Raw genomic sequence first — 17,955 nt, forward strand, 5'->3', positions numbered from 1 at the left:
CATCTTACATACTCTTTGTTTAAAATTTTAGCAACGTGGTCAGCCATATTGTTTTTCTCAAATTTTTAACAAATTTACGGAAAGTTATAGTGATTTTCGCTTGTGATTTTACATTCTTGTACTTTCAAAACTTTCTTTGAAATGGATTCTCTTGTCGGTTATGGGAGCGATGATGATAATGAAACTGAACGAGTTAGCAGCCATAGTTCGGTAAGTAATCTTGTCTTGGTCGGCCTTCAACAATAATTGCCTCTGCTATATTCGAATCTATAAAATTTAGAAATGACAATTTTGTCCTTTTGTTTAAAATATGATCCGTCAACTGGGTAAAGCATCCGTACTGTTTACCTACTAATATTCTTGAAGGGAAGTCATTAATACCAATATCATAAAGAGGAAAGATATTTATTTTTGTATGAACGTATAAACTCAAAAACTACTGGACCGAATTCAACAATTTCCTTTCCATTATAAAGCTACATCAGTAGCAATCATTGAGTAGAATAACCTATGTTTATCAAAATCTTACTCTACTATCTGTTTTCCAGTTTCACTTACAATGTCTTAGTGTGATCCCTAATAATTTGACTGTCAAATGCAAACAAGATCAAATACTTTTTGCAATTATATTAGAATATACATGTATGTGTTGTTTATAATTCCTTGATATTAATACAATTCTCTGCTTGACAATAGACTGATATTCTAGGTGGGTCAAGGTCCGAGCCAGCCAGCCCGCAGACGGGATGACGACACCAACTACGACGATGTGAACATGGAACTTAGTGAGGTAATTGTCACTTTATATCTTCAAACATTTACCGGGGCGATATGTCTATGTATACACAAGAAATTATATCCTAAATTTTGCACCCTTAGTAAAACTAAGTCGCAATGCTATCCTTTCTCTTCTATAGTTGTTTTACAAAACTTCTGTAAATTCAACAGAAATGTCAGGGGTGTCTTCCAAATAATAGATAATATATTTATTAAATTCTAGCAATATTGGTCAAAAAGTAAACATATATAATTCGTTGCACTCTTTTCAACGATGATATTAACACTTTTATTATTTTATATGTTACCCATTTGTAAATTGACACAAAACAAAAGTCAAATACCCCCCGGTGCGTGAAGATGGGCCGCCAACAATGAACGACATACGCGTGAGTACACGTGAGTACATAGAAATAAGAATACACCGTGAATATATTGTTACAATACATTGGTGATATATGGTAATGAATTGGTATCGGTAAAAAGAAATGCTATACTCTCTCTAAACTAACAATAGACTAAAAGATTTTTGTACATAAACTATTTGTAATTGGTAGCAAAGAAAAAGAAGACAAAAAGAATAATTGGCTTGTTCAATTACTATAAACAAATTGATATATATTTTGTTGAATCATAGATAAATAAATAATAACTAATTAAAAGTATTAACAGATAAGAAAAAAAAATATTTTTACATTAAATAAAATATGTGTTTTGGTTATGGGCTAATACTACTTATATTTGATATTCTATAATTTAACAACAGCAACAATTCACATTTTATTAAAATGAATCAAAAATAAAAACTACAAAGATATAAGTTATGAAATTACAATTAAATAATTAATCTTTACTCACAAATCCTTCGTATATAAAACCCAAAAATTCGTAAATATACAAAATAGAATATATCCAAACAAACTTTAGTAACAATTAGCAGTATATTAATAAAGACGTGTGACATTATGTTGTCGTAGGAATCTCAGGGCGAGTCGGAGGCAGAGGGGCAGTCAGAGTCCAGCTCACACCGCTGCCCAGACCGGCCGGAAAGACTCAAGAGATCCAGTTATCATGGCCAACAGGATAATGATCGGCCTAACTCAGGTATGATCATGTTGAAATGTAATATTACAACATGTGTTTTAACAAGTGTTTCCAAACAACTACAACTTAGGGTCCTTCAATAAGCCAGGGTATCACCATCTCAAAGGCCGGAAATGCATCTGTGTTTCCTCTGATTTTACTGTTGTCTATGGGCGTCGATGAACACCTCGCTGTACCTGCTGCTAGTTAGCCCCATTCTCTTACAAAAAATTGTACAAAGAATGAATTGTTCTATTAACAAACAAATGCCTACAATATGCTTTGCCGAGTGTTTACCATTTGTGTAGGTAAATTAGGAAAGGTTGCTAAACGATTTACCTCTTATATATGCATTCTTTGCACTGTACTCTATTAACATACACTTTTCAGATGATAGCCGAGAACGTGATCGTCGTGATCGCGACCGGGATCGTGATCAGGACCGCAAAGAGCGGAGACGCGAGTCCCCAACGCGGTCGAAGACTGAAAAAGATCGGGGAGACCGCGACAAAGACCGCCGCTCACCGCGCAAAGATGATAGATACAAGTAAGAGAAACATTTTTATTACAGACATGTTTTTTAATGGTCGATATATAATTTTCATTTTAGATTTAGTTAATCTAAAATCTGAAATTGTTACTAAATCCCAGGTTTTTTTCTAATTAATTCATATCTTACCAAAAGGAAGACTGATATTCATACCAATTACAGGTCTGACAGGAGTGACCGTGGCCGTGGATCTCAGGAGGGTTGTTCTCGACGCGGCCTGCTTGGGGATAGACCTGAGGATCGGAGTGGAGATAGTAGGGTAAGTTGATATTATTAAGTTTGAACCAGTAATACAGTGAAAGTATTTTAGTATAATGTAAAATTATGTTAATCTCTTTTAAGGTGCCTGCATTAATGGATCTGAAACCATTTGGAGGTGAACCTCCCCCAGGACTGAGTTATAGCAAGTCGCAGGACGCTAGAGATGCAGTCTCGCCAAGGTAATTAATTTTTTTGATGGACAAATACTTAAAAAAATACATAAATCAGGTATACTATTAAAACAACTTTATTTTAAAATAATTATTTATGTTTTGTTCATGATAGTTGTCAATATGATATTGGTAGATGATGTAAAGCGTATTTGCATTAGATTTTTTGAATATTCTTATGACTGTATTACAGATTCGTGGACAGAGAACGACGTGAGAGAGAAAGGGAGCGCGGCAGAGACAAGGAGAGACATAACAGACGTTCCGAGGAAAGCAGGTCGGTTTTCAAATAATGTTTAACTACCACAATATCCAATGAAATTATATTAAAAGAGCACAAAAAATGTACAGAGAAAATTTTACTAAATAGAAAAACCATGTAAAAAAATTAACATCCTATAATTTTATAAGAAATAGAGCTTGAGGTCGGACTTTTTAGAATCACGTTATTTTTTTCAGATCTGGACACAGGAGCAGGGAGCGAAGGTCAAGGTCGCGGGGTGCGGCGTACCCACCACCAACACACGCATCTAGGTATTTTAATATGACATTAAAATACATAGCATATAGACTTATAAGGATATATGACACAGGGCATAATTCAAATTAAGATAGCTTTTGGTATTGTTTCTTCTTCTTCTTCTCTTCTTTACTTCTCTCATTTAGCTAGATGTCCTTGTTTGACTCTATTATTGAATATGAGGGTTTTAAAGTTTTCAAAAACTTGGAAAGACTCAAAATTGTAACCTATTTTTACATAGAAGTTTTTTTTCCAGTTCAAATGAAAGACGTTCGTCACCACCATCGGGTGACTACCGGCCGTCTTCATACAAAGTGAATAAGAAATTGAAGGTTATGGAGAAAATGGGTAAGTTTATTTTATACTTTTTATTTACACATGTCATTGTTAAATTGTTACATTATCTGTTAAAATTAATATATGAAAAAAATCAATATTTCACAAACATGATGCATTTGTAAATTCAATTTTTGACATTATGATCCTTCCGCAAGAACGCGATTGTTCCGGGTAATCTGTAGAACGGCTGCACTGATTTTGATGCAACATCCACTGGATGACTGACCCACTGATTTAAGGCCGGCAACGGCATCTGCGGTTCCTCTGGTATTGCTGATGTCCATGGGCGTCGTTGAACACCTCGGTGTTCCCAATGCTCATTTGGCCCCTTCTGTTATAAAAAAAATGGTAGCTAATGTAGGCGAGAATATTATAGGCTTAGTTTATTCTGTGCTGATGAAGTGGCGTGATAGTATTATCATATTTGTGTTTGTAGGTCTGCAGATAAAGACACCGGATGGTTCGATGACGACAGCTCAGCAGCTGCGTGCAGCGTCACAGGACTCTGCCGCGCCCACGGGACTGCCTGCATACTTCAATGCCAGTGCCCTTAATAGCAACAAGATGAAGGATCAGGTTAGGATATTCACGAAGATTTTAAATTAAGACAACACAGCATATTATAATATTTTATCTCCATAAACAATAATTGTGTGCAGTGTTTAGTGTATATCTTACTTACTAATATTATAAATGTGAATGTTTGGATGGATGGAAGGATGTTTGTATATATATCTGGAATGGCTCAACAGATCTTGATGCAATTTGGCTCAGATGTAGAACATAGTCTGGAAGAACACACAGGCTACTTATTAAGTTTTTAAATTCCGCGTGGATGGAGTCGCAGGAAAAGATTTGACGAGAGTCTGTTTTTTAATGATAATAATGTTTGTTTTTTTTTTGTACAGAAACGCAAATTACTGTGGTCCAACAAGTCGAAGTCTGAGGCGGAGGAAGCGGCCAAGTGGAGTGGCACCCGCTTTGCCCAGGACTCGGATGGCAAGCAAGTCTCTAAGTTTATGAGGCTTATGGGCATCAAAGAACCAGGTAATAAAATACCGCCATAATTTTTATGGCAACTATTCTAAATAAGATCGGAGCTTGGGCTAGGATATGGTTCATGACAATCCTTACACTCAACAATTTGATTATTGACTTTTCGAGTTATTTATTTGTTTTTAAATTAATTAAATCTATTTCAGCTGCGGTTAAACCAGAGGTGGACGCAACTGCTGACCCAAACAAGAAACAAGAGGAATTGTTCGAAGCGATGCAGGCGCAGTACGAAGTGGCCAGAGCGACTACTCACACCATGCGGGGCGTGGGACTCGGATTTCAACGGGGACAGTTCTAGAATGTTCTTATCAATACTTTATATTTTAATGAAAATAAATTGCTGCAAAAGTCAGCTGTCACTTTGACAGGTACGTTTTGTTGCCATTTAAAAAGGCAAAGGCTTCCAGCTTGCAGCCACCGTCAATTCATAATTCTAAATTACAAATTTACTAAATGTAAAATGTGTTGTGGATTTATATTAATGTTTTGTACGAAAAGATAAATAATTTTGGCGTATGATTAAATGCTTTAAAATAGATTAGTTACAATTCATGTTGAATTATTGCGGAAATTTGGCAAGACTTCATATGTGACGTCATTTATATTTTAAGTCGCGGGCAGAAAATAGTTTGTTGCGTAGAGTTTTTAATGTAAGATTTAGAAGTATTGTATAACAATCATTGAATTTTCATGTAAATTAATATTTTGTGTTACTAAAAAGTATGTAGTTTTTTTACCTAGAACACCAATAACTTTACATGTTTTAGTAAATTAATTGTTAATGTGTGATATCTTTGTATATTTTAAGAAAAAAAAAGTTAAACGATGTATCTATACAAAGCCAGATTATAACATAGTGTTTGTTTTAATATAAGCGTAATGGATTAGATAAGTGCTATGCAGTAATCTGCATGTGCAGTTCCTCTCTGTGTTCCCTCCGCTCGTTTGCCCCCTTGCTTTTATAAAAAAATAATGTAAGAGACTAAATTTAGTGTTGCCCTCAAATTATTTGAGCATCGAACCTACTGATTAATATTCTTTTTCTCTATTAAAACTTAAATTTTCTCAATTAAAACTTACAGACTGTATGAATTTAGTTACTTTTAGTTGTTATAGGTTATGTTTAAGAAGTGTATTTTATCGTCTGATAAATGTAAATATTGTGATTGCATTTAGTTAATAATTTAATACTGATATAGATTTTTGTGTGATATACTTTAGTGAAACATATCTCATTGTATATTTGATTTATCTTTTGCGCACTTCTCTTCACTTATTTTATTGAATAAATATTATAAAGTTACATGTCTTTTTCATTTAAAATGTACTCAAAATAAAGTACGGTATTTTAAAGCCAAACATGTTCCTTAAACCATGCAACGAGACTTTTTTCCACTGTTCTGTTTCTGTTTTAACTTTAATAGTTTGTAAAAGAAAAAATATACAAACGTACATATCGTTACATCATAAATGTTGAAAAAGCTTCTAATTTACATTTATTAATATTTCGGTACTGGTTACTCATTGTAGAGAAAATAAATTGATTTGTTTCTTGCAATAAGGTAAATTTATTTCATAACTCCATGTTATTAGAAACCATAAATACTTACCATAAAGGTTGTGAGCACTTCACAAATAAAAATGTTTTCTCATTTTACAGCTGGCAATACTACGTGTTCTCTCGTCTCTGGTTGTGTCGGATGTTGTCGGTGGTTTCGGCTCGATTCGCGATATCGAAGTGTCAAATAGATTGCGAGATTTACCGGAGTGAAATTATAATATTTTGATTAATAAATGGTGTAATTGAAAAAGTATATTTTGATGTAGAGGATAGAATTTTTTAAATAAATTTAAATGATGATATAAGTGCGAATATAACCGTTATAATGGTGTAAAATAATTATTCCGATTGCCTCATGCTACTGTAAAAAACCGGAGCTTTAATTTCTTGATATAAAATGGACGAGGAGATCAAAATATGCGAAAACTGGTAAGTAAAGATTTTGGACTCGAGGTGTTTCATGTTGTGTCAATATTTATCCTATTTATATCTTAGTACGTTGTCGATTTATTTATAGAATAATAGAGCGCGTCTTACATCTGTTGCAAGATATCTGTCCGGTTGTTTACTTCATGCTTATAAATTACGATACTAATTTTTAATTTTAAAAATGATAAGTAGACGCTCTTCGCATTTAAGTTCGTCCACTTTTGTAGTTATAATTTTTCAATATTTTAATTTCAAGATGGTCCCGCCCGTCATTGTATTGCGAATCACAATTTCATTTTGTAAGCGAACATATTTAAAAATTATATTTGCATTGTTCAATATGAATCTTAGTATATAAAAAAATCCTTGCTGTTCGATACACAATGTGATAACAAAATGGTTCCAGACATGTTAAAGCTGTTATAGAAAACAGGAAATTTAATAATTGTACTCTTTGGTAAATCATTTTTATATTTCTTCTTTTTTCAACCAGCATTATTTAAATAGGATATAAATAGGAATACTGTTTTAATATCAATATGTATTGGGAGAATATGGATGCAAGTAAAATTCAGGAAAAATTTAATCTTTGAGAAGTTAAGTGAAGTAGCAGTGACTGAACTATATGATAAGAAAAAGTCAGGGAAGAATACTTGTATTAACATGTGGTTATGTATATTTGATGTTATAAAAATTAGGTAACAAATATAAGCCAACATTAATAAGGGAGTTACCGCTATAAGCAAGAAAAAACATGGTCCCTTGGACTTTTGCTGATTCATGAATTGATTTATGATGTTAATTATCACAAATAATTTATCATTGCTTGAAATACTTTACAAATATAACACCAAGAAAGAAAAAAAAATATTATGCTGAGTTAGGGGTATGGACTAAGATCCTTTAACTTTTCTTAGATCAGCCAATGTCTATATAGGTCTAGGTTCTTTTGTTCTGGCATAGTAATAAATGTAGTTCATACTTGTTGATTGACAGAGGTCAAGAAATTAGGACAAATGTCATTTGCCAGATGAACAGTATAGTTCATTGTGACACCCACACATGGTACAACTGACCATTGTATGGATTTAGCATGAAAAATAAAAAAATCTTAATGTATATACAAAATAAGATAACAAGAGATCTTTATATAAGAGCACTCAAAAATGTCTCTTCTATAATACATAAATAACTTTTAGTATTAGGGAAGACAAGATGGTTAGTTTTATTTTTTATGCGACCTTCATTTTGTAAATTTACAACAAATGCTATATATTTTAGATGCAATTTCTTCATTTCCAATGAGCTGTAAAAAGTCCAATAAATTTGTGTATTGTTGCAGCAACCGGGAGATTCCCGCGGTGAACTACACCATACATTCGGTGCACTGCGCTCGGAACATCCGCATGTGCCCGGTCTGCAAGGAGCCCGTGCCACTCACGGAGCTGGAGGAACATACGGAGAAGCTGCATAAATTGCGTAAGTATGCTTAATAAACCAAGTAACTGGTAGAACTCGTTTCCACTAGCGCTGCAGCTACACAGCTGAGGTGGCTTCATATGAGCAATGTACCATTTGGTATATATTAAAACTTTTTTCCACTAGGTGTTGACGACCGAAAGTGGGTGCTGTACTGTCAGAATTTCAAGTATCTTATAGCAGGATTGTCTGACCTCATCTCCCTTTTTCTCTTTACTCTATTTCTTATTCATTTCCTCCTATTAAGAAATAATGTCTATACATCTTGCTAATATAATAAATCAGAAAGTTTAGATGGATAGATGATTGTTAGAAGGTATCTCCAAATGAGCTGAACAGATCTCGCTGAAATAAGGCATAAATGTAGAACATAGTCTGGAAGAACTCATAGACTACTAATTAAGTTTTATTTATCCCGCGCGGACTGATTCGCGGGCTACAGTTAGTAGACTATAAATTATGATTACTCCATGTATGAATAAATCAAGAATGATACGTTACGTCCAAGCATCCATAATCTATACTGATTCTTGTATAAAGTTCGTGAGTTCATTTATCTATACTTGTCGGGCTATCAACAAGTTGTGACTTCCGTCCAAGCATTAAATTGCATTAAAACACATTTCTTTTTTGTTTCGTGTTGGCTCATTCTCAATAACAGATTGAAATTGGCATCGCCCGAGTTTTCACACATGGGTAGAACAGCAAGGCAGAGCAGTAGATAATTCAGTAAGACTGTTAACAACAGTGTTGTTCTGTCTTGGCTTATGCGAACAAGTCATAGCAGTGCTGTATTATCTTCTACATCACCGTTTAGCCCTCGTGTGAAATTAGCGTTATGTTTGGATTGTATAACAGTGCATTGTACTCGTAATTTGCCTTAAAGTTGATTCACACATCCGTCGCTGAGATGTCGAATTCGTGGGATTATGTGAGACACAACAATATTTCGCAATATAACAATTATAACATCGCTTGAGGAATCATACGGGATCTTAGATAGATGCCACACGGGGAGTAAAGATTCGCAGAATCGGTTAGAAATAACGCAACGTAACGAAATAATTTAGTCCTCTTTCCCTTCCCACCCTTTTTCTTATAAAGAAAGGATGGGAAGTGGAAGTGGACTTTCCTGGATGAGAGGATGCATGGGAAGGGAAAATGTTTTCTTTCTGTGCATCCTCTCCTCGATCGTTTAAAGGTAGGCAACGCATATGCAATTGCATATGTCTATGGGCACCGATCCCTTCGCTATTTCAGCGATTTCAGGCGGCCGCTCGCTCGTTTGCCACCTTAGGATATAAAAAAAAACGCATAAGCACACAACTTCGCTTAATCGCACAGAAATAGGACTTAGTAACTAAATATAATATAAATTTATAAACAAAAATAATTAATAATAAAAATATAAATATATGTATTCATAATCCACTGTTTTTAAATTCTATAACATTTAATACGTAGTTTTTATTTCATTGTATACCTATATTGATGTAATGAACCATCAATAAATAAACCATATTACTCAAATGAGTAATAAATTACCAAACCAGATGTACTTTTGTCCCGGCCACGACAATTCCTAGAATCGTTTAGCTGTATCGATCAGGGCGACCTACAAGGACGATTTAATGTTGCTATGGGCGTTGTATGAGTCGGTATGATGTAAACTGCGTAGGTAAGAGAGAAAGGGGATACCTCCCCTGGAGAGGGATAGGGGTGGGGGAGTAAAGTGGGAGGGACGGTATTGCAGCGAGCTTTGAGCTAGTAACTGAAGTATTGATTTATAGTCCCTTGCTTGTGTAGGCGTGTAGACTACGCTGTATATAGTATATATCATGTCTGCGTTTCTATATTCACTTGTAATATGTATTTTTATATATAAATGCGAATGTTTGGACGAATGGATGTTTGTTTCAAGGTATCTTCAGAACGACTGAATGGATTGTACTATAATTTGGCATAGATGTAGAACATAGTCTAGGATAACATAGGATAATAATTAAGTTTTTTTATTTCCGCTCTGATGGATTCGTCGGCGACAGCTAGTTATTATATAATGAAACTAGCTGTCGCCCGCGACTCCCTCCGCGTAGATATATATAAAAAAACTTAATATATAGATAAGTTAAATAAAAAGCAGCTCTTTAAGGCATAAATTTGAAAAAAAAAATAAATAAATAGTATCCTAAATCCGTCTCCTGGCTCTAAGCAACCTCCTCACCAATTTTCAGCCATATCGGTAAAGCCGTTCTTGAGTTATAAATAGTGTAACTAACACGACTTTCTTTTATGAATGCGAATGTTTTATGGGTGGATTTTTGTTAGAAGGTTACTCTAGAATGACTGTATGGATCTCGATGAATTTCGTATAGATTTAGAACATAGTCGGGAATAATATATTCTAATTAGGTTTCTTTAACTCCACGCGGACGTAGCGACAGAGAAAATTTACACATAAAATGTTACGAAAGAACAGTTTCCAAAGTTTTACAAAAATCGCCGTCAATTTTTTTGCTAAATATTGATGCAAAATAGCTTATTTATATGTAATAGTTAAGTATATTATTTAAATAAAATATATTTTGTTTATATAGTGCCTTGTAAGCAATGCGGGGAGAAGGTACGCGGGACCGATATGGAGGACCACATTCGTGACTCCTGTGACCGCACCATACAGTCTTGCAGGTAATACTTCGTACTTGTTTAATCTAACATTGTAAAAAAGGTCATAAAATTTTTACGGATAGAGCAATGCGTGCGGTTTGCGAGAAACTTCCTGCCTCGCAGCAGCGTTGTTGAATGGTCTGTCCTCGGCGGTATTTCCAAACCGCTACGACTTAGGGTCCTTCAAGAAGCGCCCTTATCACCATCTCAAACCGGCAACGTATCTGCGGTTCCTCTGGTATTGCTGATGTCCATGGGCGACGTTAAACACCTCGGTGTTCCCGCTGCTCGTTTGCCCTCTTCTGTTATAAAAAATGCGTCGATAATTAACATGGCATTGTAAAGACTTTGCATCAAAGTGGTCTTCGCTTCGACTATAAGATCACAAATAGGAGCAGGAATTGAACCACAATTATGATGCTTACAGGTGGTGTGAGCTGGAGTTGTCTCGTCGTGAGCTGCCTCTGCATGAGGGTTATTGCGGAACTCGCACTGAAGAGTGCGAGCAGTGCGGAGAGTTTGTCATGCATAAGTACAGGCAGCTGCATCTGGACTCGAACCACGGCTTCGTACGGCTTGACGATGGTGAGATACACATATATTTCTAACCCTTTCAGTGCTACTACGATTGTTATGTATGTAAACTGTCGAATTGGTAGCAGTGTACGTGTTATATACCATACAGTTTCATTCGTCTTTGATATTCATCATTATTAGCTCACTATACGTCCCCACCGAGGGGCTCGGAGCATACCTTAGATAAAGGATGACTAGGCCATAGTCAATCACGCTGGCCAAGTGCGGGTTGGTTGACTTCACACATATCTTTGAATTTCTTCTCAGATATGTGCAGGTTGCATTACGATGTTTTTCTTCGCCGTAACAACGTCGGATAAATGTACATATGTAAATCGGAAATCGAAAACACATTGGAACATGGCGGGATTCGAACCCAGGACCTGCAGATTGCAAGTCAAGTGCTTGACCCCTGAGCCACCGACGCTCTTATTGTCGTCTCTGATATTGCACATTGTATCTTGATAAGTATTTCTTTGAATGTGAGTTTGCACTGTGGAAACATTACAAAAACATCGTGTTTAACTTCATCAGCGCAAAATCAACGAAAAATAGCTTAAGTTACTGCCGCATACATAAACTACAAGCAATTCCGCGTTTCGTCTGATGAGTGTGCGTCCCGGAGGCCTAATTTAGTCCTCTTTCCCTTCCCATTCTTTTGCTTATAAGAAAAGGATGGGTAGTGGAAGTGGATTTTTCGGATGAGAGGATGCATGGGAAGGGAAAATGTTTTCTTTGTGTGCATCCTCTCCTCCATCGATTAAAGGTAGGCAACACATATGCAATTGCGTATGTTTATGGGCAACGGCCACTTCGCTATATCAGCGATTTCAGGTGGCCGCTCGCTCGTTTGCCACCTTATGATATAAAAAAATGTTAAAAAGTTGAGTTTCGCAATTAGAGGGTAAAATTCATCATCTTCGCGTTATATAATTTTTTTCTATCACAGACTAATCAAACTGAGCTTCGGTATGATTGGAATAAATTTGTTTCTTTTCAGATCCCGTCCCTCGTGCTCGTGTTAACCGACAGAGAATGGATGCATCTACTATAACTCCAAGTGTATTTGCCAGTGGTTTCGGTATGACGCCATACCAGAGACCTGCAGATCGTCTGCCTCGACTCCTAGACTTGCCCGAACAACCGCCAGCTGTGAACCCTGAGCTGGCAAGACTCTTCAATTCCATCACAGAAGCTCACATCACAAATGCTTACTACAATAATGCCCGTTTCAACCGCACCGTGAGCCCCCGAAGCCCTGACGCTTATCCTAATCTAGGACCATATAATGATGGTAGAATCCTGAATCAATGGCAACAGAACATAAGTTCAAATTGGCCGAGGAATAATTTTGCTCAAGTTAATGCACCGGGTGTTTCCGGTATCAGGAATAATGATTTGTAAGTACTACTCTACTTGTATTATTTTCCTATTATTTTGTTAATTAGATATTTTTATGAGAGAGAGAGACACAAGATTAATATTTTTTTTTATAAAATAAGATAGAATTTACATCGTCATTGTGTAAAATATCTTGTAGTTGTAATTTTATGTTATAGAATATTGTTAACATATAGCTCTTTAGCATATATTGTTAGTAAGAAAATCCAACACTATGCCGGTGTGGCACAACACTAGCTTTACTAAAATATCGACGTTTATGTCCCCTCACTAATCATTCTGACACTTGACTTTGTAACGAAAGCATGTCATACGCCAAGTAGCTAACTAATAATGTCTAAAAATATGAATACTATTTTTTTCAGTAAACCCCCACAACGCGGGGCGATTAAAAAGCGTAAAGCACCAAACCCACCGAATACACAGTCCCAGCCTGACCAGCCCCAGCCGCAGGCGGCGCCGGCTGCTAGACCATACTCGTTGTTCTCCTTTACTTCCAATTCCACACCTAACACTCCAATCTCTAGCCCAATGACTGGGCCAACGTCTAGTGTAACATCTGGTCCGATTCAAGGTCCAAATCATGGGCCATTCCCTGGTCCTTACAATCGACGCAACACACCACAATCACCGGATGACAACGCCCCGGGACGGGCTAATACAAACGATCGCGTTTCTGAAGCTACCTCAACTGAAGAACAGAAGGAAAGGCCCATCAGAGCCAACCCAGTTAATTTGCCAGGTATTTTGATACTAAATTTGATTTATTTATTTACTGTCACACTCAGAGACGTTAATTTGTTACTAAGGAAGTTATTTACGCTAGATATTTTTTATGACATGTTAAATCCAAGATTATATAAGCCATTTTTTGCTTAACTTAAAGGTGTATAAAATGTTTTACAGCAAAAAAATCTGAGATTGATAGAATTCAAAAAGAGGATATGAACAAGCCAGATGACTTTAAGGACGTAAAGCCGATGACTTCTGAGGAATTCATGAAGAGATTCAGACAACTGCAGCTGGATAAAACTGAGGAGACATCTCCCCCGGAAAGATTCTCCAGAAGGGAGGAGAGTCCAAGGGAAAGATTTTTCAAAAGGGAGGATAGTTCTCCCCCTGATAGATTCTTCTCCCCCACTCCTGGGGATAGATTCAACGCGATTAAATCCTCATTGAAAGAATTACGAAGGGGATTGAATGAGGTAAGATTATATTAAAAATTTAGTTTTTATACAACAGCCCCATCTAGTGTAGACATTTTTCAGTATTGAATCATCATCATCATCATCAGCTCACTATACGTCCTCACCGAGGGGCTCGGAGCCTACCCTAAGTTAGGGGTGACTAGGCCATAGTCAACCACGCTGGCCATTTGCGGGTTGGTTGACTTCACACATATCTTTGAATTTCTTCTCAGATATGTGCAGGTTGTATCACGATGTTTTCCTTCACCATAGGAACGTCGGATAAATGTACATATGTAAATCGGAAATGGAAAAACACATTGGTATGTGGCGGGATTCGAACCTAGGACCTGCAGATTGCAAGTCAAGTGCTTGACCCACTGAGCCACCGGCGCTCTTACTTTTGAATATACTAAATTATTATTGCCTTAGTATTGAGCTTAGAAACACATTCTGAATGTCATTATTTTTAAATATTTTTTATTGTTTTTTTTTTACAGGTCACAGCGCCGTATAACAACAATAATAAGTACGTGTCTTGAATATATTATTTCAGTTAAAGTGTTAAATAAATATTTCGTAGTAATAATCTAGAAAAACGAGCAAGGGGCCGTTTGAATTGCGAAGTGACTGTTGCCCATACACATACGTAATTGCATATGCGTTGCCTACCTTCAATCGACGGAGGAGAAGATGCACAGAAAGAAAATATCTTCCCTTTCCTTGCATCCTCTCATCCGGAAAGTCCACTTCCACTTCCCATCTTTTCCTTATAAGAAAAAGGGTGGGAGGGGAAAGAGGAGTAAATTAGGCCTCTGGGACGCACACTCATCAGACGAAACGCGGAATTGCTTCCACTTCACGCCTGTCTTCTGTACGGTGGTACCTTTAATTGACAGAAGAAAAGGGACCATAGGAATTAATTAATGTCTGAAATATATAAATGATTAAATCCTAGGAAATTACAGCTTTGACTACGTTTAGACTTAAAAACGTCTGTTGATGTTACTGACAGTTAATCTATATAATTAGTTCGAATTCTCACCGCTATAAATCGCTGACGCCAACGCCAAAATGGCGGAGATCAAACAGGCACTAAATACCGCATCTTATAGCCTATCCATTTATAAGAGTTAGCAGTTTTAATACTGGCAAAAAATGTAATCAAGGTTGACACTAATTTCTTTTGTTTTAGCGCAAACGAGCGTGGTAATGCACCATGTGACAAACCTGATACTGAGTCCAGCAACTCTACTTCTGATGGTGATGATGAGGTGGCTGGTGGGGTTCAGGCTGGTTGGGAAGATGAGGCGAGGGGAGGAGATGAGGCCGCAGGAGGGGAGGCAGCCTGTGCTCTGGATATCATCGATGTGAAGCTGCCCTGCGAGTTCTGCGGCGAGCTGATACAGGCCAATGATCTGGTGCAGCATCAGGTGATTGTTGGAATGTGCACTTTATTTTTATAGCGATAAGGTTGAAATAGATTTATTGAGCACGAACGTAAATAGGCGAAATATTATAGGTCTATTTAATAAATTAAAAAATAAATTCCAGTTTGATACCTTCACGCTTTCGTGAGAAAAAGAGTCTTGACAGACAGACGGACAGACAGTAAAATAATTCCATAAGGGTTCCGTTTTTTTCCTTTCGATGTACGGAACCCTAGAAAGTAATGAATAAGCCTAAATATGCAAATTTCACTTTATTCAATTACTAGTTATCATTCGCGACTCTGTCTGCGCGGAATTACAAAAACTTAATTAGTAGCCAATGTGTCCATCCAGACTATGTTCTATATCTATAACAAATTTCAGCAAGATCCATACAGCCGGTCTGGAGATACCTTCAAACAAACATCCATCTGAACATTCGCATTTATAATATTAGTAAGATTTCCGTATTTTTAATGAGTTAGGTCACAATATGTCGGTTATATTTTCATGTGACATGCACCGTACAGACTGGTTGCCGACCGGACTTGGCGCAGTTCCGCCCTGTGGTGACGCTGCAGGGGATGTCGGAAGACCATCAAATACCCTACATCCCCTGCGAGTTCTGCGCTCACCATCTACCACTGAACCTTATTGATGATCACCAGGTACGGACGCGTTGTATACGCGTTGTTGCCGCGGACTTATGCATCGAGTTGCAAAATGAAAGGGATCCAATTTAATAAATTATAGCTTACTAGCTGTCGCCCGCGACTTCGTCCAATCGGTATTAAATAAAAATTTAATGAGTAGCCTTTGTGTCCTTTCAGACTATGTTCTATATGTATGCCAAATTGCATCGAGATCCGTTCAACAGTTTTAGAGATACCTTCTAATAAATATCCATCCATACATCCAAACATTTGTTTTTATAAGATTTTCTTTTTTTTTCTAGGAACGCTGCAGCCGTATGATGAATCGTATGAACTAAGCTCCTGTCTTTCTTTCAAACTGTCTTTGTATTCAAATTTTATATTTTTTCTATACAATATTTTACAACGACCTAATTCATCTTCATTCTAACAGCCGCACTCACGGACGTTTGGTGACTTCGCTTAGTGTCGATTTTTACATAAGAAATTACGTAAAAATCTACATTAAGTAAGTAAGCCTTTGGGATAGATGTTTACGGTTAGCGGTCACTTCGCTATCTTGGCGAATTTAGGTGATCGCATACTTGTTTGCCAAATTACTATAAAAAAAACTTTGATAACTATTTATTTCGTATCATTCATGTGATCAAGAACAATAATTTTGTCTAAACTTTCTACACTTTCTATACTTGTTCAGGATATAAGTTTGTTATACAGCGTGTCCCAAAATCAATGATAAATCGGTACTGAATTATAGCCAGATCGATAACTACATGGGGAAAATTACTGAAAAAATCCATCTCTTAGGATAGGCAGGAATATGTTCATATTTGTAGGCACAGTATCTAATCATATGGTGTAGGGCAACAAATGTTAATGTCACTTTTAAATAAAAAGAGCTTTTTGTAGTATTTTTCCCAATGTAGTTATCGATCTGGTTATACACCAGTACCGTTTCATCGTTGAATTTTGAAACACGCTGTATACATAGTTATTTATTATTTATATAATATATAATTCTAGCATGTAATGCGTATATACTTTGTATAAGAAAGGTAAGTGAACGGAACTGCAGGGATGATATAAAAAACGAAAACAATCGTTTTATGTCAGTCAAACGGATTTGGATTGGATATAGGAATGGATATAAAACAGGAATGGATAGGATAAGTCTCTCGCATATATCTTAAATGTTTAGTATACTAGTATTTTAAACTCTATACACTTTCAAATGTATACATGAACATTGTAAACATATGTTAAAATAAAAAAAACATACAGACGAATTGATAACCTTCTTTTTGTAGTCGGATAATAATAGTATAATAGACATGACAAATTAATATTCCATGTGCGATAAAGCCACAGAGATATTGATCAATAGACATGACAACAAAACTTTTAACTACGATTTAACATTAGGTAAAGTAGTTTGTCACTATCGTATGTCAAGTGGCATTGGTTATTAAGATGAGACTTATGTAAGATTTTTGTATGGAAATGTTTCGAATTTCCACTCTTTAAATTATTTACTCTATGGTTGCATGCCATTTTAAACGGTAATTTTAGGATGTGACCTAAAGGTAATGTTACCAGGTCATTTAATTTAAAAAAAAAAAACAAAATAAACGCATTTTTTTTAAATATTTTATTTATTTTTGTTTGTTTATTATGTTTATATTTTTAATTTGGTATAGATTATTACATATTTAAAAGATAATTATTATTAAAAGTTTTTAGATATTAAGAATTTTTTCCAAAATTGGGCAAATTATTTGGCGCCAATTTTTATACGACCAATGTCTTAGGTCACAAA

At 36.0% G+C, this 17,955-nt stretch overlaps 2 protein-coding genes across 4 annotated transcripts; both read left to right on the plus strand.

Moving 5' to 3' along the window:
- The first annotated feature begins 4 nt into the window (after window positions 1–4).
- LOC106117946 (arginine/serine-rich coiled-coil protein 2) lies at window positions 5–6,059 on the plus strand. 3 transcript variants are annotated; one of them, XM_013312478.1, is made up of 13 exons: window positions 5–210; window positions 697–790; window positions 1,114–1,166; window positions 1,755–1,881; window positions 2,251–2,407; window positions 2,573–2,669; window positions 2,753–2,850; window positions 3,035–3,118; window positions 3,301–3,375; window positions 3,618–3,709; window positions 4,137–4,276; window positions 4,609–4,747; window positions 4,903–6,059. In XM_013312478.1, the coding sequence occupies exons 3-13, from the start codon at window positions 1,152–1,154 to the stop codon at window positions 5,052–5,054; spliced, it is 1,176 nt and encodes a 391-aa protein (XP_013167932.1). In that variant the 5' UTR covers window positions 5–210; window positions 697–790; window positions 1,114–1,151; the 3' UTR covers window positions 5,055–6,059. The 3 variants fall into 3 exon arrangements, with proteins under 3 accessions (XP_013167932.1, XP_013167931.1, XP_013167930.1); XM_013312477.1 differs by lacking the exon at window positions 1,114–1,166; XM_013312476.1 differs by lacking the exon at window positions 1,114–1,166 and having other exon boundaries at window positions 710–790.
- A 410-nt stretch (window positions 6,060–6,469) lies between these two features.
- LOC106117988 (uncharacterized) lies at window positions 6,470–17,413 on the plus strand. Its single transcript, XM_013312534.1, has 11 exons — window positions 6,470–6,746; window positions 8,089–8,225; window positions 10,823–10,913; window positions 11,320–11,477; window positions 12,469–12,868; window positions 13,235–13,611; window positions 13,776–14,074; window positions 14,557–14,585; window positions 15,252–15,489; window positions 16,017–16,154; window positions 16,442–17,413. Exons 1-11 carry the CDS (start codon window positions 6,715–6,717, stop codon window positions 16,475–16,477), a joined length of 1,935 nt encoding a protein of 644 aa, XP_013167988.1. The 5' UTR covers window positions 6,470–6,714; the 3' UTR covers window positions 16,478–17,413.
- The last annotated feature ends 542 nt before the right edge of the window (window positions 17,414–17,955 follow it).

The sequence above is a fragment of the Papilio xuthus genome, unplaced genomic scaffold (assembly GCF_000836235.2).
Source record: "Papilio xuthus unplaced genomic scaffold, Pxut_1.1 DF827679.1, whole genome shotgun sequence".
Classification (NCBI taxonomy): Eukaryota; Metazoa; Arthropoda; class Insecta; order Lepidoptera; family Papilionidae; genus Papilio; species Papilio xuthus.

Coding starts and splice junctions, on each gene's coding strand:
- LOC106117946 (XM_013312476.1), top strand. CDS start 142: ATGGATTCTCTTGTCGGTTATGGGAGCGATGATGATAATGAAACTGAA. Junction 1,882..2,250: donor TAATGATCGGCCTAACTCAG/GTATGATCATGT, acceptor TACACTTTTCAG/ATGATAGCCGAGAACGTGAT. Junction 2,851..3,034: donor AGAGATGCAGTCTCGCCAAG/GTAATTAATTTT, acceptor ACTGTATTACAG/ATTCGTGGACAGAGAACGAC.
- LOC106117988 (XM_013312534.1), top strand. CDS start 6,715: ATGGACGAGGAGATCAAAATATGCGAAAACTG. Junction 10,914..11,319: donor CGCACCATACAGTCTTGCAG/GTAATACTTCGT, acceptor TGATGCTTACAG/GTGGTGTGAGCTGGAGTTGT. Junction 15,490..16,016: donor ATGATCTGGTGCAGCATCAG/GTGATTGTTGGA, acceptor TGCACCGTACAG/ACTGGTTGCCGACCGGACTT.